Source organism: Dasypus novemcinctus, chromosome 5 (assembly GCF_030445035.2).
Source record: "Dasypus novemcinctus isolate mDasNov1 chromosome 5, mDasNov1.1.hap2, whole genome shotgun sequence".
Taxonomy (NCBI): domain Eukaryota; kingdom Metazoa; phylum Chordata; class Mammalia; order Cingulata; family Dasypodidae; genus Dasypus; species Dasypus novemcinctus.
Window position 1 is genome coordinate 111,112,152 of NC_080677.1, and position 26,211 is coordinate 111,138,362.

A 26,211-nucleotide genomic window follows, 5' to 3' on the forward strand; every position below is an offset into this window, starting at 1 on the left:
CTGGACATCCCAAAGGTTAGGGTGCCTGGCTGAAAATATACTCTGTTCCCCGTGTGTGCTTTTCAAATTAGTGTGAGAGGGGACTGTTCATGACACCACAAAAAGGTCCAAGCCACCTCTGTCCAGCAGGGCTGGGAAACTACCAAAGCACAGAGACCTCAAGTTACACTGGTGAGCAAGGCAAGGATGAAAAGAGGAAATTTGGGCCAAATGAACCAGGATTAGGCCAATGACTTGTGTGGGGTAAAGGCTGAAAGAAAGGTAGAATTTGGCAGCTGGTCACTGTTAGTCATCTCCAGAAACAGATTGTTTACTCACCTACTCCATTAACTACTTGCTGCAGGAATTAGACTAGGCACTGAGAAGTAAAACAAATAACACTCCATACCACCAATGAAAAAAAAATAAGGCAGTCCAGTGAAGGGAGGAAAATGATTGTATAATGCATAAATAATCAGTGGTGAGTACCATGTTTCTTGGGACACATGCTTGTTCACACTGGATGGGAAGGTGGTTGGTGGTCCAGGAGGTAGGTGCGTTTCTGCTCAGGCTCATGCAAAGCATGTATATTAGCGAGGCTGCTCAGGAACATAGACATGGCAGAGGTGTGGGGACCAGGGACTCCAAGAGCACTATTTTTGAGGTGGCCTGAACAGATACAAAAAGAATGTCCTTGTGCAAAGGGATGAGGGCTGTGTGTGTACGCACGTGTGCCTGTGCACATATGTGTGTGTGTGCGTTGTGTCTGCTGCATAAGTGTGCCTGTTTGTGTGTGAATGTTATCTGTGCGTACGTGTGGGTACTTGTGGATGTGTGTCACTCAGGGAAAGGAGGAAGGCTGGCTTTGATGTGTACTGAAAGGAGCGTGCTCACCCTTCTCACTGTTAATCACCACGGGCTTGGGGAATGCAAATTCTTTTTCATATTAGGCCGGGCACAATACATAAGCCCCATTCCCCTCACTCCACAATACCTTAGGTGTTGGTTCAGAGTTGACTTAAGGTTTCTTTTGGAAGTTATGAAATCCTCTTGGTCCCCAGGCGGGCAGAGGGAGACTCAGAACTCACACAGCAGACTGGTTTGAGGGAGGAACTCCAAAGTGCCCTTGGGACCAGCAAACTTCCGGAAGGTCTTTGGAGCCTACTCCAGTCTTGGGGGACTTGAGTGTCTGGTGGCAGCAGCAATGCTGGAAGTGTCAAGAGGAAGGACAGGCAGGGCCCAAGCCAACTCCTGGAGCCTTCCTGGAAAGGAATCGCATGGAGGCGACCTGCAGCTCTGGGTCTGGGGCTAGAAAGGGCCTGCCCTACATGTCCTCTGAGCTTTGCCCCTGGGGAAATGGGGGGCATCTGGTCCAAGCTACCACGAGGCAAAATCCAGCCTCCCAGCTCCTCATACCCCTGAGAGTAGACACCTAAGGTATGGGGTGTGATCTGATTGCTTCCCCCAAAGCTCTGAGACTTTAATTCCATATAACAAGAAAAGAAAAAAAGTATTTCTTGGTCCTCTCTTAGGAAATATAAGCCTCCAAGTGTAAATAGCTCTGGGAGAGAAAATAGAAATAATAGGTTAGTATTAAGTAGTCCTTGGATGTGTGTTAAAAAAAAGTCAAAAATAAAAATAATACAAGGCTATGGCTATACTCAGAAGAATCCAGGACTTCAGAATCAGTTTGGGCTTCTGCAAGAGGACAATGAGCAATGGCTGGTGGGGTAACTGCTCTCTTTGCACATACTCAGCTTCCCAACTGGTAGCCACAGGCATGGCCTCAGAAGACTGCTGAAATGGCGTGGCCGGCTGCAGTTGCCAAGGGGAGGAAGACTTTCTACAGGGGGTTGTATCAGTCACCCAGCTACAGCACAGCAGGGAGGGAAGGAGAGGAAGGGGAGTGGGCCATGGGGGAGGCCCCGGGGGTACAGCCCACCAGCCAGGACCTCCATTTATGTCGTCCTGGTATGCATGGCTGCTTCCAGGCACAAGTGGCTGCTGGGTTCCAGGCACAGCTAGGATGCTTGATGCACATATCTCATTTCAATTTCACAATGTGGCTCCAAGATGGTTCTTTTCATTGCCATCCCCACCTCCACCCCCCACCAAAAACCACACACGGTGTAATTTCATTTATATGACGTTCATACACAGGCAAAACTAATCAAGAGAAGTCATAATAATAGTGTTACCTTGGGGCAGAGGTCGGGGAGTGGGTATTGACTGGAGAGAGGCACAAGGGAGTCTTCTGGAGTGCCTGGAATGTTCTATGCCTGGGTGTGGACTGTGGTTACAGGGCTTATATAAATGTGTAGAGACTCGTCAAATTGAATGCTTGGGTTAGTGCACTCTAATGCATATGTATTAGTCATTGACTTTTTAAAAAATCCCTACCAACGGTCTCCCAACCCCCCAAAAATGTTTATTGCATTTTCATAACTCTTAGTGGTGGTGGTTGGAAAATGAATGGTGCTCCATGAATTTCAAGGCTTTTTTTTTTTTACATTTCATTTGTAGAATCTTAAACCCTTCACTAATATATATATATATATATAGAGAGAGAGAGAAGGGGGGTGTGTGTGGAAAATAAGGAGCCAACTTGGAGAGGCTTCCACTGCCTAAAGCAGGCAATTTGGACATCACTCAGAATAATAATAATCATTGCCATTTTATAGTGGAGAAAACTGACTCCAGATTGGGTCTGTCTAGAGAGGCTCTTAGTTTTAACCCATCCTCTCCTCTCTAGGTAGTGGCCCCTTCCCTTCCCTTCCATTCTTCTTGGCAGGAGCTAGGTAAAGAAGAAAAGAAATGAATCCTGAAGAGTAACTGGTGCCAACCCATCCAGGGGAGGGCATTGTTCCAACAGAAGAAATCTGGAAAGAGGAAGGGTCATCAGGGGTAAGAGAGAGACTTTATAAGGGCTGATTTTATCTTTCCCCTGTCGAAGTCTTGGGTTACATGAGCCTCCCAGGAGTGACGCTGATGACATTTCTTAAGAAAGGTAATGTCTGGGCCAATCGATGGGGCTGGGTCTGCAGGGCAGGATCCTGTTACCTGCTGAGGCTGAGATAGGATTCCTTGGCTGGGCATGGAGCCATGGGAGTGGAAGATGAGAAGGCTGGTCGTTGAAGGGAATGTTCCAGGCCCAGAACAGGAGACAGCTGTGAAAGGGCCAAAGCAGGCTGTTGTCTTTTTTTTACAAACTCTGGGCTGCTGGATTTTTCTTTTTTTTTTTTTTAACCTCTTCCCAGGTCAGATCAGGTAGAGATACACACAAGATGGGAATAAAGGCTCAAGATTCAAAGTCAAATAAATACCCGGGGTTGCAGAAGCTGTTGTTGCCATTAGAAACAGAGAAGCTGGGGCTAAGAGCTGCAAAAACGGGCAACTCCATGCTATTGGGTAAGCAGGTAAGTGCTTCTTGACAATCATGCAGGAGAGAAGATTTAAGTTGCAAGAGCATTTCTCACATATGTTTGGCCTGCAATGCAATTTGCTGGTACAAACGGTCCCTTCAGTAACAGGAGCCACCTGTTTATAGAGGCCCACCTTTAATCTCTCTCTCTCCCCCTTTCACTCACTCACTCTCACTCTCTGTCACACATACTTACATGCACATGTGCACATAAACATGTGGTCTGCTTTCCTTCTCTCCCCACCATTTTACCACCATCCTACTCCCTATAGCCATTGGAAGAGTTGCCAAAAGTGACTGAGAAAACTGACTTGACACCTCAAGGAGCCCTTTTCCTGAGGTTCTTTTGCCTTGGTTCCCCCGAGAGGCAGGCACTGCACTTAGCATAGGGTTTTGCTGGTGGTGGGGTCTAACAAATGCACTGGTTCTAATGTCCAGACCCTGTGGTGGTTTGAAGCTGTGTGTACCCCAGAAAAAAATGTTCCTAAATCTAACCCAGTCCTGTGGGTGTGAACTCATTGCAAGTAGGGCCTTTTGATGAGGTTCCTTCAGTTAAGGTGTGACCCACGTCTATCAGGGTGGGTCTTAATCCTGGTACTGGAGTCCTTTATAAACAGAATGAATTCAAACAAAGAGAGACAAAGCCACAGGGAGTAAGAAGCTGAACTGGAACATAGAACAGTAGCAGCTGCCATATGCCTTGCCACGTGACAGAGGAGCCAAGGACCACTGGCAATTGGTCTTTGGGAAGAAAGCTTTGCCTTGATGATGGCTTGACTTGGACATTTTCATGGCCTCAAAATGGAAAGCTAATAATCATTTGAGCCAACATATTTCATGGTATTTGCTTGGAGCAGCTTAGCAAACTAAACCAGATGTTGGTACCAGGAAAGTGGGGGAATACTATTGCAAACGCCAAAAACGTGGACATGACTTTGGAAGTGGGTGATGGTAGAGATTGAAGAAGTTGTGAGATGCTTGATAGAAAAGACCTAGATTGCTTTGAAGAGACTGTAGAAATAAGGATGCTAAAGGTTCTGCCAATGAGGCCTTAGAAGAAAATGATGACTGTGTCATTGGAAACTGGAGGAAAGGGAGTTCTTATTTTAAAGTGGCAGAGAACTTGGCAAAATTGAGTTCTGATGTCAGATGGAAGGCAGAATTTGAGCATGATGAACCTCGGTATTTACATGAAGAGATTTCCCTAAATGTGGAAAGTGCATCCTGGTTTCTCCTAGCAGCTAATAGCAAAATGTGAGAGGAAAGGGATAAGCGGAGAACTGAAGTCCTGGGCACAAACAAACAAACAAAAACAACAAAAAACAGAATTTTTTTTTTTGTTTTGATGGTTGGGAAGATTCTGAACTTCTGGAAAGTGAGTTCCCAGAGAATAGTGTCTCGTGTGACTGTTTAACTGAACATGGGTCCAATCAGCCACTTCAGTGCACCTCAGGATTGGAGATGCAGTTATCCAGGAAGGATTTGTGGGAAGTCCTACTATCTGATGGATTGGACCCCTGTGCACTATATGCAAAACTGGCAAGTTTTTCTGCGAGGGTGAGTTGAACTTCAAAGGCACTTCAGGGTGGGGTGGAGTGGGATCTTGCAGTTGAAAATTACTGCTAAATGTCATTGGTCACATACATGTCAGCCTCTTAGTAAGAACATTAACATCCTTCTTCTTAATTTATAATCCTTGTGCCCAACTCAACTGTCCAGTTTCAGGTGTTGATTAGAAGCCTGGGGTTCTTACAACAATTACTTGACTGGAATCAAATTCCATTAGAGGGGTGCCCACCTAATGTTGGCTTCTCCAGTTAGTGATGCCAAGGGACTTTGGTTCCCCAAAGAAAGACCTTTAACTCTCGTCACATGCCTGTGCCCTCCACCCTGCCCCCTCAGTTCAGGTACCAAGCTACCACTTGCCTCGGCTGTGATGCCCTTGCCCTCTTCCCCACTTCTGAAGAATAAAACGGAGTCAGCATAAAAGGGGGCACATACAGTGAGTGACCCCACTCTTTGGACCTGGTCTCATTGCTTCAGTGACCTCAGGCCCAAGGTGCTCTGCCAGCCAGGCACTGGAGACTTGTGATAGCAGAGGAGGATTCTCAGGTACTGCACATCTGAACTGCACACCACAGCTGGCAGAAAAACTGTTGGCCATCAAATGGTATAAGTGCATGTTGAGTCACCAAATGGACAGTACATTTCTTACATATGATTTAGTGACATGTCACTTAGGAATAAAGTTTGATACATTTTTCTCTGGTGTTCAGCCCCAGAAAGTCAGTCTCCCATCAGGTCAGCTGGGAAAACCTGGAATCCCTCTCCCTCCAACCCTCCAGTGTGTCCATATCCAGGGTGCCATCCATACCCTGATCCATCATCAGCTCCATGTTGCCATTCCTATATAGTTCTGGTAATTTGGCAATTTAAAGTGAAGTCAGAAAGAACAAAAGAAGGGAGATAAACTTTGCCAATGGTAAGAAAGTGGAAGGAGAGACAGGTAGAGAAGAGAGATCGAAGGGAAGGAGGGTGATGATAAGACAAGAAGAGGAGGAAGCGAATCCCTGGAGGGAAGCAGGAAGCAGGGAGCAGCCGCCCAGCGGTACTCACGTGTTGTGGAGCACACACCAGCCGCAGTGGGGATCACCCGAGCCAAGGCACTCACCACAGCTCCGATACTGACCACAGGACTCCACAGGGACCCTGGTGAGCTAGGACAGGACAATGAAGAAAGTGGTCAAGAGTTTGCAGAACACCCAACAGTTCACCAGAAAGTGATGCTTTTCTAAGCATCATGCATATCACCTAAAACAGTGTAGGAGCATGAAGACGCCTAGCGCCCCTGAACCAAAAGCATCCTTGACTGATCATATCTGAGCAGGTGGACACATAAGCATCCAGGGGAAACAACCACCTATCGTTTTCTTAGAAGTCTCCAGAAGTGCAGACTCCTGAGAGTTCATATGAAATTATTAGAAAGATATTTATGTAGTGTACATGTAAATTTCTCCATCACCCAAATACCAAAATATCTCTACAAACATCTAATAAGTGACATATTTTACATATTTGTTTCTTTTTTTCATTTCTTATAAGTGTAATAAATTATTTCCAAATTTGTTTCTCTCTTGTCATAAAGTGTTTCACCTTTTTTCCAGTCCTTCTTCTTCAGGTTTCATCATTTTTACCATTCCAAGGAAAATTTAACCCAACACCAAGACCCTTTTTCTTTCTCCCTGCCTTTTAACAAGGTGTCATAAACTCACTTTGTCGCTGTTACTTGCTCACTTTCTTTCCCTTAATGTTGGCCATTTGGCTCTACAAGTGTTTCATGATGGTACTTTCAAAGAGCAGCTGCTGCTATTTCTTCTCCTACGCTTACCCTTTTCAGGAATAGAGACTTCCACTCCAACCCAAAACTTGACACTAGCTTTCACTATTCGCTGGTTAATGTGAAATGTTCCACATGACATTTCTGCTTAACCCAAATGCTTCCATTGCCTGTACGCTCTTAAACATCTTTTGAATTTCTTTGTTCTCCAGGGAATCTATTTCTCTTTCCTGGGTATAGCTTTTCCTTGATGTCTTTTTACATGACTTTCTAGTGCTAGGTACAGAGGAGGTACTTAACAACGATATACTGGATCAAACCGAATTTTTATTTTCTTTCTATAGCCTTGGTCTTTATTCTCCATTTTGCCAATTTCTTCTTCACAAAAAAAAAAAAAAAAAAAAAATTCTTTCTGTTTAAACATCCTTTTCCATCTGAGTCATCTTTTTATCTCAGTGGAGGACAGCTTACTCATTTTCTAGCCTGTGCTAAGAGAATTATGCAGAGTCATCCTTTGTCATTTCTTGCCATCAGACAACAGGCTCAGAAAACTTTAAACCTGGCTGACCTGACTGAGTCCCCTTGGTTTCATAGCAAATGCAGGGGCAGCATTTTCCCTGCGGTTCATAGGGCATCTGCCTCTGCAAAATCATGTACACTTGGCAAACTGGCACCAGAGCCTGCTCACTCAGTCTCAAGACTCTCTTTTGGAATTAATTAATAATTAATGCCAAATCCCACATGATCTCTTTTCCCTTTCTATTTTAATTTTCTTAATCACTTTAATATATCTTTCTCTTCTCCAAAGTACACAGCATCCTTCATGAACACACTGCAGTTTTACGTCTTTCTTGGCCCTCTCCTCCCACACTTGCAGCTCTAGCCTTGGCCTTTGCTGTGACCCTTTCACTACCTTTTCAAGTGTCCTTTTTGCACATTTGGAATTTTGGCTTTCCTTTGATTACTTTTCATGCAATCTGCAGGGTCCATGCCTGCATTTTGCCTACATACAACCTTTCAGTTTTCATAATTGACCTTCATTTAATTTTCTTATGAACTACCCCCACTGACTCTACACACTGCCTCTTTCATTTGTTTCTGCACCCCTCAAGTGAGCAAAGAGTGCTGGTTGGATAGGCACATAAACTGGTTCCCAACCCAAGGTACCTGGACTCCTCGGACTTCATGAGTGTTAATGAGGTCCACCAGCTACTCTCAGTATTTCCAAAGCCTAATGGAAATTGGTCTGCTGCAGTTTCCTGTCTTTATGTCTACTCAGTGATGTATATTCCATTTTAAAAATAGGAAATATATTATTACTTAATAAATGCAGTTTGTTTAGTAGACAGAATATTTCAAAACATGATGCCGAGAGGGGGAAAGATAATCAATGGGGCCATGGATGGTGCAAGTTGGGAACCATAAGTGCATAATAATGTTTTCATAGGTCCCAGCTGCTTGTCTAGCACTCCATATTTTGCATGGGCTTAAAGAGAAAATCATGGCTTGTTCAATCAAAAGCATTTTCTTGATCAAAACTTAATTAATATCCTTAGTTTCTCCTACTGACATGGGCCTTGGGCTTTCAGGGTGTGCCACATAATGTAAAGAGCCAGCTGCTTGGTGAACCTGATTGTCACAAAAGCCTTTGCATTCAGATTTCTAAAGATATCTTGCAAGTGGCATTTAATAATGTCAATTCCCTGAAATTGTAAACTCTGCTCTGTCTTCTCTTTGTTTTTAAACAACGGTCATTTTAGTTTGGTTGGAAAGTGTATAAGAGCCTGCAGAGCTAAGGGTGAATTCTGGCTTTACCATTTACTAGCTATGAGATTCTATCATCTTGCAATCTCATTTTCCTCATCTTTAAATACCTAATTCATGGAGTTTCCCAAAGCACAGATGGCTCAATAGGTATGATCATGCTTTGTAAATGGTCAAGAATACAACAAGGGGTGGCTATGATCCTTGCTCTCTTCGTCACTGACCTCCCATTCCTCATTGCACGGTCGCCTTTCCTCGCCACCGCATCACTGAACACTGCTCTCACAGCCCAGTAGCCTGGGGTCTTTGGCAGGAGTTTAACAGGCCTGAAAGAATGTGTTCTTTCCTATCTCAATCACGTCATCTCCTCCAAACTGTGATGTCTGCACTTAAAGTCTTCATTGCCTCTTCCCTTGGACAGAACCCTGGGGTTATCCCAGCTTCCTGCCACTTAGTACCTTTACCAGCTACCTTGACAGTGATAAATTTTGCTTTGCTTTTCATTTTGGGGTGTCATCACCCAGAGTCCATAGGGACCCCAGCTCCCCGGGCGAACCAGGGAAAAGCTCTCTCTGAATCTCTTTGTGATCATCTGTAAAATTGAGGGACTGGACAAGGTTAGCTCTTAAGTCCCTTTTCAGTTATGACATTCCAAGTTCCTTTCTGGTTCCCAGACCAAACCTCTCCTGTGTCACTCCCTTTTCCTTGTTAGGTTTCCCTGGACATCGTGACAAGGTCAGGATACCATCCTCAGGAATCATGTCCTTGAAGATGCTCATCAGGACATCTACAGCTTTCTCTTCTTGAAGTCCACCTTCAGTCCATATTCCTTTAACCTTTCCTTACAGGTTCCTTTTCTCTACACATCATTATTTTTATTTGCTAAAACTGGGGAGACAACAGGATTCTGACAGACCAAGTAGAAAGGGTTACTATGATGGAGAGTCAAGTGCCACCACTTCATCTTCTCAAGACCTTCTTCAGGAGGGCCAGGCCCAAAGAATTCTCCAAAGTCCTGTTATCAGACAGTATTCTCTGGCATGGTGAAGCCCTCCCAGCCTGGCCCATGTCTCCCAGTCAAAGCATTGCTTTGTCCCATTTGCCACCGAATGAGTAATTTCTGGAATGCATCAGAAATTTTCCTAACACTTTAAGATTTTCTTTATTAAGCAACCATTTATCACAGGGCAAATCTCTACTCTAATAGCTCTGGTTACCTTGCACACCTTGTGCAGGTGGCTTCTGAGTCTCCTTGTCCCTTGACTGTCTCCCTCCAAATACCTAGATTCTCTACCCACATCTTATGCCAGACAAAGCTGCCTATGCCATCCCCCATCTCCAGCCCCTCTCCTGACCCTGGAACACAAACCACTCCAGATGCAGAGCCACACGATTAATTAAAACCACCCCACGCTGATTAAAGTCTTAAGCTAGAGTGCCAGGCATGCTAATTAACTGAGTGAGGGAATTCAGACCACAGGAAGAGGTGAAATAGAAAGTCACGGTGGAGGGGGATGGGAAGGTGCTGCTTGGGGAACAAATCAGATGGCAATGTGACCTGAGCTATCATAGTGATAGATGATCTTGGAGACCACAGAAGATTGAGGTCTGTCCCTGGGCCACCTCGACCACAGACTCCAGGAGAAGTGTTGATTGATGGCTGCAATTCCCTCCCTGATTCTAGAGACAGGAGCCACACTGCCTCTCGGAGCCTGCAGTGCTAGGGAAGAAGTGGGGCTCTTTGGGCACAGTGACTAGGGTGGGTCTACACATAGTCATCTTGGCACACAAGGCTGGCTTTGTTCAAAAACCTATTGCATGGCCTTCAGCAAACAATTTCATCTTCATGGTGGTGGTGAAAACACCTGTTCTCTGCTCATCTCCCTGGGTCATAAGGGGGAAGAAGCTTTCTGTTGGTAGACAATAAATTCACATTTATGACATATACTGAGAACCATGAGTGGAAGAGCAGGCATTGTTACTCTTTTTGATTTAATTTCAAATGGACAAAGGTTTTATGTAACTGGATCTGTCATTCTCAAACTCTGTACCTGTTTCCTAGTTTGAAGGCAAGGAAAAATAATGCTATAGCCCTATTGCCCCACAACCTTTCCTTACCCCCATCCCTTCCAAGAGGCACAGAGTTGAGGCTCAGAATTCAGCTAGTTCACATGACATCAAATGGTCCCTGAGTTTACAAAGTTCTGTTATTACTTACCCTCTGCTTCAGCATTTCTCATTCCCATTTCTCATTATGAGCAGGTGCCCTTCCCAAACTCTACCTCTCTCTTCTGCTAAATGACCTTTCAGGGAATCACATTGATTTTATATACCCCTTACCCACCAAAGTATGCTTTCCTGGATAATAGAACTTCATTTTGTCTTTTTTTTGGAACTATGATCAATGGAATTACCATCCTTTCTCCCTCATCTACAGAGCCCCATGACCTAGCCCTTGAATTGACAAAATAATGGGCCAGGCTAGGAGGGCAATGAGAAACTGAGGACAGAGCGAAGCCAACGGGCCCACCCAGGATTTCAACTCAAGGCTCTGGCCTTTATAAGCTCCTGCACGCTGATGAAAGGAGCTCTTTGCCCGGTGGGCCTGGGTCTGAGTATGCTCAGGCTCCTGCAGGAGTTTTTGCAGTTCCCTCAGATCCTGAGCCCCTGTCCAGCCCCTGCCTGCTTTCCCTGATATTGTGAAGGATGCTTTCCCTCTGAGGCCTGGCAATAGGGTCCCACTTGTCCTGCTGCTGTTTGCATTCCAGAGGGTGCCTGCTGCTCTGCTGATTACATTCAGAAATGTTCCATAGATATAATGTACAGTCTCTGTGTGTACCTCTAATTTGTTTAAGCATTTGACATTCTGGTCGAAACGTGAGTTATTACTCCATCTCTACTCTTATAATTGGATGCTAATGTTATACAGGCTATATTGAGCCTGATGGTTGGAGTTAATTTAAATGTCCAAAAGGCTTCTTAAGTACCCAATTTCCTTCAAAATTGTCAAAAAAAAAAGAGGAAAAAAAGAGGAAAGACAGACTATTAAGAAACTCCAAGAGGCTACTGGGGGAGCCGTCAAACTGCATAGATGCTACACCTGGTGCACTGTCCCTTGGCGCTGTCCTTCCAGCTCCCATCCACAATCCGCAAAGCAAAGAAAGGAGAGTTGAGAGTCAGGTTATTTTTCGACAAAATTATTAGTTCGGTATCTGTCTGGATCTCCGTGTGAATGCCTTGGGGGAGGGGGACTTCCACCCCTTTGCCTCTGTCTGCCTTTCCAGGCTAAATTTCTGCTGACATAGATCCCCTTGCCTCCCTATGATGGACTCGGAGACCCTTATCATCAGGGCTTGAACTTGTGGTGGCTGAGCAATGGCTCAGGAAACGCCTTATTTCGAGTTAGCTCGGGTGCCTGGCTCGGTCCCTCACATCCTTTTTTTCTCAGGCGTGCCAGGTATTTCTGAGGTCGGTAGACTGGCAAGAAAGGCAGAGGCCAGGAGGCTGGTCTCAGGCTATGGCAGATTATGTCATTAGTCCAAACACGTAACGTCCCCCAAATACTCATTTACATTCCTGCTCTTACGGTGCCTTCATGGTGAATGTAGAAGTGGAGCATACCTCCCCACTCCTTGACTTTGGACTTGGCCTCAAGATTTGATTAGGTCAATGGGATGGTAGCATACATAAAGCAAAGGCTTGAAATGCACCTGCTTGGTTAGACTTGCCCTCTTGTGTGTCTATCTTTGCCACAAGAAGAGCTTCTCCAGGTAGCTGCTTCCTCCTCAGCCTGGGCCCCACCTGAACCCACATGGAACAGACCTTAGCCCAACCTACAGGGAAGAGACAAGCTAAGCTGGTCCAGCAGTTTGAAGCAAAACTACCCAGCCAAGCTTAGCTGAGCTTGGCCTAGATAGGCCTATTAACCTAGCTTAGCCTAGATGAATTGTAGACCAATGCATATGAGAATTAATGCTTACTGTTGTATGCCACACAGTTTGGAGTATTTTGTTATATAGCTGCATTGGGACAATAGCTAACTGATACACAGGTGCTGGGCAAAAAGTCATGTCATGGTGCAAAGGTGAGAGGTGGAGGGGGAGAGGCTAAATGGAGGAGGGGTAAGGTTGCAAGGTAGTGGTTTCTTTCCACCTGAGCACTAAATAAGTTTGGATACACATTAAGATCGTATGACAAATGAATCTTCCAGTATCTTCCCTGCTGGTCTAGCTCTCTTAATTCTCTGACCATAGATCTGGGTCTATAGCCTTGAGGAGTCCCAGCCCATAAGCAAAGTAACAGAAAAGACCCTGGAAAGAGAATGCAGCCCTCTAGACGTGGCAGGCTAACTGAAAGCATGGATGCCTATGGGACCCTCTGTACGGACCTCCAGTGTCAGGAAATGATTTTATCTATTTGGCAGCAATAAAAGTAGCTTCTGAATGATTGGCCTTGAGCTTTGCGATTCCTCCTGCTCGAGCTCAGGTCATGGGGCTAAACCAGCAGGGGCCTCACTTAAGAGAAGACTGATGCACAGGGTCAAGGGAAGCAGCCCTGGCTGTCACCATTGTCCCCACCTGCCTCTAGACAGGAGTTCTGGGGTCAAGGTCCTGAATACTCAGAAAAGCAAGACAATAGCCTCAGAACCTTAGGACTGAGGAGCTGAGGTCCTGAATGGCAATCCATTCTGGGTGTCTGGGTGACCTTGGACAGATCTTTTCCCCACATTATGCCTTAGTTGCCTCCGATTCAGATTGGAGGACTCAGTCCTATTTGCCTCAGAGAAATTGGTCACAAAATATTCCTAATAAAAATGGTCAGGGAAGCTCTTTGCAAAGGAAAAGTAGCAGATGTTGTGGAGGGCTGCAATTTGCTGCTATTAATAAGAATAAATGCCTAATAGGAAGCCAGTTTGCTCTGGGAACTCGGACAGCCATGGAGCAAGCATTGGTGCCCGAATCATCAGCATATGCTGCTCCTCATTAGCAAATGGCAGTAGCTAGGAAGCTGGGCAAGGAACTCTCAAGCAAGCTTTCTGCAGAGGCTCGAGACATCACTACCCCTCCCATGCCTCTCAGTGGGGGCTGCACCATAACGACATGCATGTGTTATTAGCCAGACTTCTCACCAGGGGAGAAAGTGTGCCCCTTTCCTGCCACGTGGATGGAAAGCCGTCACCCAGACAGGCTGAACAGCTTGCCCAAGGTCACACAGCAGGTGGTGGCAAAGATGGAAACTGAAATGAAGCTGTGGCTCTAGCTCATGGTCCAAAGGCCAGATACCAAGGACTCCTCACAACCAGCCCTGGGGATTGAGAAGCCTTGGTGCCTCCACTGAACCCAGGCTCTTCCGTTGAAAATATCATAGCATTCTGGGCGGCTTGCAACAAAACCAGGGAAGGTTGACAGGCTTCTGGGGCTGAGCAGCCCCTCCTAAGTGCAAGCCCTAAGGAGAGCCTGACAGCTGGTCTCAGAGCAGGGAGACCCTAGAGAAATTCCCTGGTGTATTAATAATCTCTTGGTGTAAAGGTCAGATTCTCTCCCCTCTGGGCTCAGAGGACTCAAGAGACGGCCTGCTGGGCTGGGGTGCTGCAAGGTGGGATGGGCTAGGCGTACCTATCCTGCGTGTGCCACCAACGTGCAGGCTAGAAGGTAACTCTGCAGAGTGGAGTGTTCTGGCATCCATAGAATTAACAAGCTGAGAGGGACCTTGGAAGGCATCTGGCTGTCAATCCTCTCATTTCTCAGGAAAAGCGCAGGAGCCCACGGGATTTTTCTGCCACCACACTGTTCTTTTGACACCCACTCACTAGATCCGACTCTCCCTTGCCCTAGGATCAGGGCTAGAGGAAGTGGCAGCGCCTCTGGGAACACACCCAGGTAAGGTAGGGGTGGGCAAAGTCACGCCCTCCGCACCTCCAAGCCCAGAAGGTGGGAAGGAGAAGTTGTCCTGGGGATCCAAGTGTGATTCCCGCTCCAGCCGTCTTGCACCGAGCTGCCACTGACAAAAGATGATGGCCCCATCTGAGAGCTAGGACTGGGGACCCGCTGCTGCATGTTTCCCGAGCTCAGCCTGCTAAATGTGGGCCTTTGTTTGAGCAGCCAAGAAGAAGAGGGAGGGGACGGGGCTGGCACAGTGACACCTAAATGCGTGCCCTGGCAGCGGAGCCAAGCTAGTCCCGAGGCATATGCTGAGACCCTCTGGCTCCCTGGCACCGGCTCTTTGTGGGAAGTGGCAGGGCACGCCGGACCAGCACTCCCTTCCCCACCCAGCCCAAATCTCCGCTTTGACTTCCCCCGTCAATCGCTCTGCTGGCCAGTGCCTCTAGCAGTGGTGTGGCTGTCCAAGCCAGAGTGAGCAAACGGGCACATTCGTGTGAATGAGCACCCAGGCCTGAGGGCGTGTGAGCAGACATGCGTGCTGGGTAAGAGGGGTGGGGTTGGCACACATGGATGGGCAGAAGCGTGCCCGGCCGTAGGAGCATGCCGGCACATAAACACGTCTTTCCTTGCAGATATCACTGTCTGAGTATGTGGATCCTTTGGCTAGGAGGCAAACAGCTTCCTCCAAAAAGGGAATTTGACCCTGGGAAAAATCATGGTGCCCAAATGAACAGAAACTGATATCCCTCAGTGGGGAGCCTTCCAGGTCCTGCCAACGGCTCAGGAAGGCAGGGGCTGCTGCCTTAAGAAGGCGGCAGAGAACACAGATGCCCTGAACAAACTGAAGTCCTCTTCCTCTCCCCTCACTCCCTGCTTCAAGGCACCCATCTAACTTCTCCTGAACCTATGTGAACTCCCAGAGTAGGGTCGGGGACCCAGGCTACTTGCAGCTGGTAGAAGAGGACAAGGTGTCTGAGGCCGTCCTTGGACATGCGCATCACCTTTGCCCGCACAGTCAACGAGTGACTTCTTCACTAAGAGATGCTGTCCTGAGGGCATTTCCCAGTAATTCTTCAAATATGAAAGGACAGTAGTTCAAACGAAGCACTTTAAAAGGCTTTTATACTGTTATACGCTGTCAGCAGGAGTTTAGACTGGTATAACCTTTTTGAGGACTAATTTAGCAGTTATTACTAAAACTTAAAATGACCCAGTAAATCTCCCTCTTGTAATCTTTCCAGTGAATCTCCCTTTTGGAATATTTCCTGCAGAAACACTAGCACCTGTGCACAGGCACATGGCTATCGATATTCACTGTTGCTTTGTATATGTAATGATTATTTGGAAATAGCCTAAATGTCCATCTCTAGGGGACTGGTTAACTAAGAGTGGTGCATCCTTACACTGAGATAATATGCATCTAGATATATTAACAGGGAAAGATGTCCACCATGATCTTTGAGTTAAAAAATCAAGTTTCAGGAAAGTACATGGGGGCTCTATTTTATTTTTTAAAAAAGACAACTAATGTACCTAGATATACATATATAAGCAGACATATTTTTGTGCAAAGAATAAGTGGTGGAGAGCAGTACAACTGATAGCAGTGGTTAACTCAGGAGAGTTTGATTTTTTTTCCTTAGATAGGTTATAATTTAAAAAAAAAACTTGGGAAATTAAAATACTTTTCCAAAGATGCTTCCACCTTTAGTTTTTAAACCAGTTTAATCAACTAATCTTATTTAATTTGAGGCCAAAGCTTCGGTTTTCCTTTATGCCATCTGATTTCTAACATTCAGGAATGGTGTCAAGGTTCCGAGCTGATGGTTCCCTGTTGGTCTGCCCGGTGACCAGCAGGGCCTGGGAGTGCTCCACGAGAGTGCATCCTGGGCTGCAGAAGAGTTTTCTCTCTGCAAAATGAGCTAGTCCATATTGGGTAGGGGAGGTATTGGTTGACCAGTTTAACTAATTACTGAGTGAGCTCACATGCCCACCTAGCAGCCTCCCAGAAGAAAACCACGGCATCCCTGCCCCATGCAGGGAGGACCCCACCACTCCTGTGAGCAAGACCCACGCTCGCCTCCGCCTGGAGTCCCGGCACATTCAGACTCCACCACGCACTTACCCATGAGGCCTGTGCCTTTCCAGAGTGTTTCTCTCCAGGCCAGTTTGGGTTCCAGGCAGGGGCATTCTGGTTTACCAGAACACTGCTGGCCCTAGTCCTAGGCCGGTTCCTAACTTGCTATAAGAGCTCAGGTCCTGACCTCCATGAGTCTCAGTTTTATGACATGACTTGGTCTATATTGTCCCTTCTAACTGGAAGAATCCATTGTAAGTAATTATCTTAAGGCAGGAAAAACCCCAAGCAGTTTCATCCCAGGGTCTTCCCCAGTGTTATTTCCATATTGGCAATTCAACAGTCTGTGAAATGGAGAGACTCAGCTCTGCCTCTTGCCTTGTTCTCATGATATTGGAAAAGTGAGATGATATCAATCTGAAATACACTTTTAACTCTAAGAAAGAAAATGATCACAGCTTGTGATGATAAACTACTAAGCCACTAGCTTTTATCAAGACCATTTCTATCATGAATGTAAACAACTCCTGGGGTGAGTAAGGGGTCAGTATGCACAGGAGAGGTGACTGAACTGAGCTGACTCTTTTAGAATAGAAAGAGCACAGGCTTTTGGACCCAGTCTTGGGTTCAAATCCAGACTCAGCCACTTGTCAAATGTGTGATTTTGGACCAGTTACTCTATTTCTTTGAGCCTCAGTTTCTTCATGTGCATAGTAAGAATAATAAAGATATTCCTCTTTCAGGTGACAATTAAATCCTTGCACAGAGTAAGTGTTCAACAGCTTCCTTCCTTGTCTTTCTTTAAGTGGGGCAGGGGGTATATCAGGGAACACAACCAGGTCATCCCAGCCGTTGTGATTTCCAGGCTGTAGAGCCAAGGAGGTAAGGAGGAGCCTCCAGCTTCTGTCTTCCAGTTTGGACTGTAGCTGGGGTTAGCTGGTTTCCATTAGGAGGTCATTCTTAAGGGGCGATTGGAGCAGTGGTGGTGGTAACTCATCCCTTCCACATTTCATGCAGCCGAGGAATCTGATCTACCACAGACTAGGGCTTGGAATAGATTTCTCTTTCTGAAATGAGAAGGGGTTGGTAGGGCTATATTTAGACTGGGACTTAGAGAGGTCAGAAATAGTTATTTGCCTTGGGGTGGGCATGGGATGGGAGGAGGGTCTGTTCCAGCCTAATGTGTGTCCCCTTCTCAGAGGAAGGTCTGGGGACCCAGGGGTCAGGGAGGGGGGCAGCAGGGGCCTCAGTGTCTCTCACCTCCTTCTCTCTCGCTTCTCTGGCTTCTATTATAGAAACAAACAAAAAACCACAATACTGAAATGCCATTGCATATGACTGTCAGGTTCGGTAGATGGCAGAACCCAACAGCGGGCTCTCAATAACCCAGTGCTAGTCAGGAGTCTGCAGGCACTGGGGAGCCAGGCAGAATAGCTACTGGACCTGGGCTTTGGGATCTGCTGGACTGACCTTCAAGTCCTAGCTCTGCCACTTAGTAGTAATAGCTTGGTGAGGTAGTTACTATTTTCAAGTTGCCAAAAGGATATGAGGGTTAAGTAATCTAATACATGTGAAACACTCAGCACAGTTCCTGGAGCATCTGCACCAAATAAATGGCAGCTATCATTCTAATGATGACACCCATGGTTGAATCTTCCTTTTTGTTCACTTCTGTAACAGATAGCTTTCCCCTAAATGAAAAATTAAACTGTAAGTTGAACATAACTGGGTATTGGGGGTTGAATCATGCCCCCCACAAAAGACAGGTTCAAGTCCTAAGCCCCAATCCTATGTGTGTGAACCCATGTGTAAATAGGCCCTTTGGAGATGTTACTTTGGTTACGGTGTAGACTCATTTGTGAATAGGCTCTCCAAGGACCCTATCTAGAGTAGGCCAAGTTGAATCAGGATGGGCCTTAATGCATACATGTGAAGTCCTTATAAGGCAGAGGCTATTTGAACACAGTCAGTGGAAGTCAGAAGTCAGTGGAAGCCAGAGGCCAGTACAAGCCAGAAGTCGGACAACGCCCAAGGATGAGGCAGGTGGCCATGCAGTGGGGGCAGAGATACAAGCTGAGGAACCCCAAGCGCTGCAGCAAGCCAACCCCCGAATGCTGCAGACTGCAGAAGAAGGCAAGCCCTGCTGATGCCTGGGGGCTGGACTTCTCATCTTTGAAACCTTGAGACAATAAGTTCCTATTGTTTAAACCAAGCCAATGTGTGGTATTTGTCATAACGGTCCTGGACAACTATGGCTGAGTTTCCAGACATGCCCCTGTGATAGCTGAATACGTCTGCCTTTCGTTACGCTACAAATAGTACTGGAAAAAGAGAACTCGAGAGCCTGCCATGAGACCTCACGGTCTTATTCCTGACCTGGCCGCTGATACCGCTGAGTGAGCCTCCCCAGGTCTGCAGGGCCCCCCACTTCCCACCCCCCATCCAGAGCGACTTGGCTGTATGGCCAGCTCTTGAACCCGTCAACCTGTCTCTTCTCCCTGCCCGACTTTTCTGATAACCTGCCCTCTGCTTTTGAATTGGATAGAGCAGGAGGAAGAGGGAACCCCCGCTGAATGTTCATTGTTTTGCCCACAGCGCTTGGGAAAGGTTAAATGAGGAAAGGAGCATCTCTAACCACTACGGGAAGTGAGGTGGTTGGGTTATCTGTGGCTATAATTTACACAGATTCTCCCCCGGCCTCTGTTAACGAGCATCATCAAAAGTTGGCTGTGGGTCTGGGGCAGGAAAATGTTCTGGCTCCTGGCCAAACACAAGGGGCCGTGCTGCGTGCTGGCATGTGGCTACGCCGGTTGGCTTGGCGTGTCTGGCAGGCCAGGGTCATGGCAGCGAGGTCCCAGCACGGTGGTCTTGGCACGGAGGCCGGCAGACCCTGCTGTGATGGGGATATGAGAACCCAGCCTCCAGACACAATAAAACATGGATGTTTGCTGAGTTTGCAAACAGACCTGCAGGACGCAGGACTGAAGCAGCAGCAAAGAAACACATGTGACAATTCGGGGCAGGTAGCATGCCGTCACTGGAATTCATTTGCAAACACTTTTCCTCTCCATTAAGCCTGCTTGGGAAGCTGCTGTGAATACAGCTTGACCTGGACCAGCCTCCAGGACACACACCAGGGGCTGGTTTTAGTTGTATGACTCCCCTCGCCAGCTCACCACACTGCCACTTGCTGAGCTGTGGACCCCTCCTCAAGGAGCCTGGCAACTCAAAGGGATAATAAGAGCACTTATGAAATCCTAAGCCGTGGGGAGAGAGGCAGGGAATTGTGGCCTCATAAGTTCTAAAACTAGCTGAGCATCAGTGTTAACTACGGAGCTTTGTAAAATTACTGAAACCCAGGCTTAAGTCCAGCCCAGCAAAGTTAGAATTTCCAGGAACAGGGCATCTGTAATTTCTTAAAGCACTGTCTTCCCTCCCTCGTCCTCCACTGCTGATTCTGGTGATCAGCTGGCTTGGGGACAACTAGCCTGGGCCATTCAGGGGAGAGGAATTAGAGATCTAAAGATGCTATGTCTCTGGTGGAGCCGCAGAGGAGCCGTACTCCCGACATCATGGAAATGGATGGAGGCACAGTTGGGTTGGAAAGGTCCCGTTTAAATATATTTTATAATGACTCTTTGGCCAGTGTGTTTTTCTGGCAAGATCTGTCTCAATGTATTCTACACACATCTCCAAATATGGCTCTCTCTCATCCCAGACTGGGCAGGATTCTAGACATCACCCAGTGTGGTACGAAGTCACCCTGGGGAGGGCTGGGGCACCTGACTTGATGAGACTTGACCAATTATGGAATTGTCTCACTGGTTCAGGGGGCTGCAGATTTCAGAGCTGGCCTGTGTCTTAGGGCAGCCGCGACTCAGAGCTCCGTTCAGAATCCACATCCTGTCTTGCAGCCCAGGGATATAGTCCAGGGACAAGTTGCAGCCTGAGCTCACAGGTCGGCCAGCTCTTTAGGATAAGCCTGAACTTCACCCTGCTCATAGTATGCTACATCTGGCACAGAGTCTCTGGCTATTGCTCAGTTGTGACCCTAGTTGTGCACATCATTAAAAGTAATTGGACTTCTTTGGAGTTGGTGTTTCTGCGTGATGAAACTGGACTCAGATGGCATCTCTTTTCATAAGACTTTCATGCTACTTTACTGGAATTGTAGTTGGTGTTGGGGTTTAAGAAATATTTAGGGGATTTTAATCTCTGGACTGACAATATGATAGCCAGGCCCTGAGCCTCAACAGACTTCAGCTCCTACAATCTGATTTATTAGACTCACCTCACTCAGCTAAGATGGAGTTGAAGAAGGACAACCACCACACCATGGAGCCTAGAGTACCTACAACTGAAAGCAGGAGGATTGCATCCAGTATCCATGTGGAATCTGAGCCTCCTCTTGACATAGAGGTGCAACGGACACAACCAATCCAAGGTCCACAGAGAAAAGGTGGCATTGGAGTGGGAAAAGTGGACATGGTGGCTGATGGGTATGGGGAATGGCAGGAAGAGATGAGATGTGGAGGCGCCTTTGGGACTTAGAGTTGCCCTGGATGGTGCTGCAGGGGCAATCACTGGACATTGTAAATCCTCCCAGGGCCCACTGGATGGAATGTGGGAGAGTATGGGCCATGATGTGGACCATTGACCATGAGGTGCAGAGATGCCCAGAGATGTACTTACCAAAGGCAATGGATGTGTCATGATGATGGGAGTGAGTGTTGCTGGGGGGGTGGGGGGGGTGGGGGGGGTTTGAATGGGACCTCATATATATTTTTTTAATGTAATATTTTTACAAAATCAATAAAAAATAAATAAATAAATAAATAAAAGTAATTGGACGTGACTTAGGGAAGAGTTTGATGCAGCACTCAACTGTGTTTATCTGTACCATTGCTCTAATCCATTGCTCATATACCACAGCAGTCTACTCACGGTTATACAAAAGAGTGGGAGCATTCTTACATTTCCTGGTTACTTTGCCTTCTAAGGAGGCCTGTCCTCCATAACTAGCTGATAGACTTTGAGACTCTATTGGGTTCTGGCATGGGCTGGACACCTGTGGAGAAAGATGGGTTTCCTAAGATCTGTCTGCCAATCTGGATTCACTAAAGCCTTTGTGGGTCTGGGAAGACACAAAGGTCTTCTCCTTATAGTGGGAGATAAGCCAGTTTGGCATATGATAAACATACCAGGCTAAGAACAGTAGGCATTATATGATTCTCCTATCATTCCTTTAATGAAATGCCCACATTTGTGTATCCTTTCTTGTTCCCCTAAATACCCCTGAATGACATGTCTGAGGTGGCATGGTCATGGGAGGGGAGCAAGAGCCGAGCTGGGTTGCCACTGGGACCCCTGGGAAGATGCTCTGGCTGAGCTACTTGTATGGAGAGCCAGGGCCAGGGCAAGGACCCCCACTGGCTCAGTGTCAGCCATGCCCGTGATGGGTGGGGACAGAAAGTGGTTACTAAGTGAACTTTGGCAATGGACATGGGACTCTCAACAGAGCCTTCCCTGGAGAGGGTGGTCAGGAGCAGTGTGTGGTGTGCATGTGGTAGTTTCTGTGACACCAGCTCAGTCTTCTTGATGGACCAGGCCTGTGTGCCCATGAGTATGCAGACATGCCCACTCCATCTAAGGATTAGTGTCCACCACTCCCTGTGTCACAAACTCCCTACCTGAATGACACAGGGCTGGAGATGCCTTAGTCATTTCACCACTGTCTGCAGCAGGGCCCTTGGGTATTTTAAGGAACAACCCTCACACAGTGTCCAGGCTCCGGGCTCTGAGGGTCAAATGGGCACAGCCCCGAGGACCTTGACAGCTGCTGGCCAGCCAAGAGCTGGGCCCTGAGGGAAATAGTCACAGGGAAGCTGCAAGCCCAGGTGGCCTCTGAGCACCTTAGAAAAAGATGCTCCATCCTCTGGGTAGCAGCAGCCCTCCCCTAGTGTGGATTTAGCCCCTGCTCGTGCCCTCTCTTAAGAGTCCTTGTGCAATGTACAACCTTCACGACAGTAAGGGAGTGTGCACACACAATCCCAGGGAAGTGAGTGTATCTCAGGACTCAGGAAAGAGGGCAATCCCAGCTCTGCCTCACCTTACCATCTGAAGTTGGCCAAATAAGTCAGCCTCTCAGAGCTCCCTTGTAAAACGAGAGGTCCTTCCCACTCCAACTAAATAACTCCAATCTAAAATAACAATCTAAAAAGCACGTTTCCTTTCCTTCCTTGAGATTTCCCTTCCTTGCCCCTCTTGAACTTGACCCAGGTCTTCCAGACCAGGCTAAAACTGAAAATCAATTTTAATTATAAAAATCCGTTTACTGTATCAATAAATCATTCAGGCCCCGGCTTGGTTCTTGGGCGGAAGGTTATACCTGGAGCCGAGCTAATAAGTCACTCCCTACCCTCCGCCTCCCTGCGCTGGGGCTGCCCCCCTGCTCTCTGCTCCAATATTTATCTCCATCATTAGGCTGTGGATTATTAATGAGGTCTTAGGGTGATGGATGGGAACTGAGATGCTCTGAAACACGTGTGCTGGTTGTAACTTGATTTCCAGTGGCCCTTGACAGAAGACCCTGATGGGTTTTTGATCTTCCCTGGTTTGGGGAGATGGTTTGCATGATGGGGAAATGGGACTGTTCTTCAAGGAGGGTCCATGTCGGGGGCAGGAGAGATCTGGTGGTGCAGACAAATGGGAAGAGCCTGCCTCTCCAAGACTGCTTAGCAGGAGACAGCACAGCATTGTGTGTACAGCACATTCCCATGGCAATGATTCTTTTAAATTAATTAACTGATCAGTTAGTATTGTTGTTAGGCTTATTCTTTATGTGGCTCTAGGGAGAGAGGCACCATTTGCTTCAGCAGGCAACTTGGGGGCAAGGGAGAAATCCTCTCCTGGCTTGAGCTCAGTCACACAGCTAGAGAGGAAGGCAGAGGTGTTGAGTTCACGGGCGTCAAAGCATCAGGGGACTGCTGAGCCCTGGAGACCTCTTGTTTTCTGTAACTTCAAGGGTCCATGTGCACAAAACTCTGTGTGACACTGCAACCCCAGCCTTGGACAGATACAGGGAAGGCAGCTGACAAACAGCGGATGGTTCAGTGGGACCAACTCTTCTCAGCAGTGGGGTCAGAGCACCACTTGCTTTATGAAGAGCAGCTCATGGCAAGCACCGCCCCCCCCCCCAACCCCATGTTTCAAGGCAAGTCCAGGCCCTGAGATTCATGTTCATACAGACTTCACTGGAGTACTGATGAGCATGGCATGTCCAGAAGGGAGAGCAAAGCTGAACATCTCTCCATGCTTTCCTACTCTCCCATCACGTAAGTCTAGTCGACAGAGACGCAAAACTGGAAGCCCGCATGGAAGGAAAGCTGATTGGCTGGCCTACCACCAGTGGGACACAGGCCACAAGTGGCTTTTGTAATGGGACTGCAAGACCGATCAAGCCAAATATGTTTTGGTCATCTTACTCCACTGCCATCCTGGCACGTGTTTACCAGGAAGCTGGCAACTACAGCGTTTTCAACTGACTAAGCCAGTAGCCACATAGCAAAATATCAATGAGCAAACTATTAATAGAGATGTGCCTTAGAGAAAGTCATTTACTATCTCCTAGTCTGAGTTTCTTCACTGTAAAATGGGTATCTTAATTCTTGCCTTAGCTTGTGAAAGTATGTCACATAGTAGGTCTTGTTTGGAATATTTTACCACTCATTAGCATCTCCTCCAGCAGATGGAAAGGAGATAGCATTCAAAACTTACCAAACTGGCCACTTGCTTGCATTGACTTTATGGGAGATAAAATTGAAAGTAACATCCAAGATGGGAATTCAGAATTATTTAATGGAGTCATTGAAGAGCCATGGGACTTCAAATCAAAAGACCTGGATTTGAGACCTAACTCTGCCATGCAGCAGCTGTATGACTACTGAGAAGTCATTTAGCCTTTCTCATCTGTTACATAAGATTATGATAACAACTTCAAAGAGTTGCTGGGAAGATTCAATGAGATATTGTCTGGAAAAGCACTTGGGAAATAGCAAGTACTAAACAGATCACTGATATCATTTCATTTGCTACCACTGTCCCATTAGCAAAGATAATTTTAGAGTTCACTTGTATCAAGCTTTCTAGGGAGCATAAGTGATAGTAACTATTAACTTCTTGATTCAGTTCTTTCACTACCTTCCATTAAGGCACCAGGAGAGAAATCATTTTTCTTTTTTTCATCCACTCATCATCATTTCAGATATCCTGCTACACTGAGATACAAGACTGAGGAAGCAAGAACATTACATTAAAAAAAAAAAAAAAAGGAATGAAAACAAAAAAGAAGAAGAAAAAGCAACTAAGCCCAAGCATAGATCTCAAAGCTGAAGAATTGGTTTAATTAAATTGAAAGCTCTGATGCTTGTGGCAACTGTTATTAAGGAATCCATATCCCATCAGAACCCTGTCCCCTGGAGTTTGCTTTCTCCACTTTCCTTGCAGCAGGTCCTAAAGTTGCTTCTCTATTCAGGCAGATGCAACCTGAAGCCTGGAAGTTAGTGTAGATTCCAGCATGGGGCTTGGTAGCAGCCGTAAGCAATTCAAGTTTTGCCCTTGAATTTCCTTGGCTCTGTCCTAACTCATTCCTTCTGCAATTCATGCCCTCTATTAGTGCCAATTATCAGGTCCACTTAAAGTTGAGAGTGCTTGCTTTTGGAGCCCCTCCACTACTCCATGAGGATCCTGTAGCAGTTTGATATTATTTATGAATTCCAAAAATAGATATTGGATTACGTTTGTAAACTAGCCTCTGCCTCTGGGCATATTACATTGTATTAGCTTCAGAGGTTTCACTTTTACTTGGTTAAATTATGATCAGGGATTTGATTGGAGGGTGGGGACTCACTGAGAAAATGACACGGCAAAGGGAGAGTTGGCATTTTTTATGCTGGAGCTCTAGGAAGTAAATACACAGAGAAGCAGATATGTGAGGAAAGACAGAAGGCTCTGTAGACACAGCAGAGGGCCCAGGAAAAGAATGAGCCTGATTGTCTACAGCTGACCTTGTGGAGAGACCAGAGCAGCTGAGCCCAGAAAGAATCAAGCCCCAGGGAGAGAGACAAAGCCATGCCAGCCTACAGCTGAAAACAGAAGGAGCTAAGACCATGGAGCCTTAGGAGGAAGAGGAAGGCTGAATCCTCACAGAGAACAGTAGCCATCTTGCTCCATCACGTGGCAACAGACTTTGGTGAGGGAAGTAACTTATGCTTTATGGCCTTGTGACTGTGAGCTTCTACCCCAAATAAATACCCTTTTTAAATGCCAACAGATTTCTGGTACTTTGTATCAGCACCCCTTCAGCTGACTAATACAGATCCCTTGCCCTCTGCTGGGTTTCTAATTCCCCACCTAAACTGTAGGCCCTGCCATGTTCCTGAGGCTCCTCAGCTACCCCCACCTGCTCTTTGGCAAGAGGAACTAGCTGAAGTAGGAAATACCTGGTCTGTCCCCTTTCAATGCCCCTAAAACAAATCGATCCCAGAAGTGGATAAAACGGAAAACTTTTGTCTTGCTTTAAACATCAACGTGGAACAAAGAAACCAAGTAGCAATAGGGGCAGCAGCAGTCAGCTTAATATAATGGAAAGAACCCTAGAGAGGGACTAGGGTTTGGGTTCCAATCATAACACTTACTAGCTTCATAACTTTGTGAAGCTGGGGGTGTTGATTCTGAATTGGGCTTTGGGATC

The 26,211-nt window shown here is 46.7% G+C and overlaps 1 protein-coding gene across 2 annotated transcripts in view; it reads right to left on the bottom strand.

Annotated features, from left to right (window-relative positions):
- Positions 1-26,211, bottom strand: part of PLXNA4 (plexin A4) — a 465,144-nt gene that overhangs the window by 115,237 nt on the left and 323,696 nt on the right. For both annotated transcript variants that reach the window (XM_071215277.1, XM_058297369.2), the window contains exon 5: positions 6,017-6,117. In XM_071215277.1, coding sequence (XP_071071378.1) covers positions 6,017-6,117 — 101 coding nt within the window. The remainder of the gene's footprint in view (positions 1-6,016; positions 6,118-26,211) is intronic.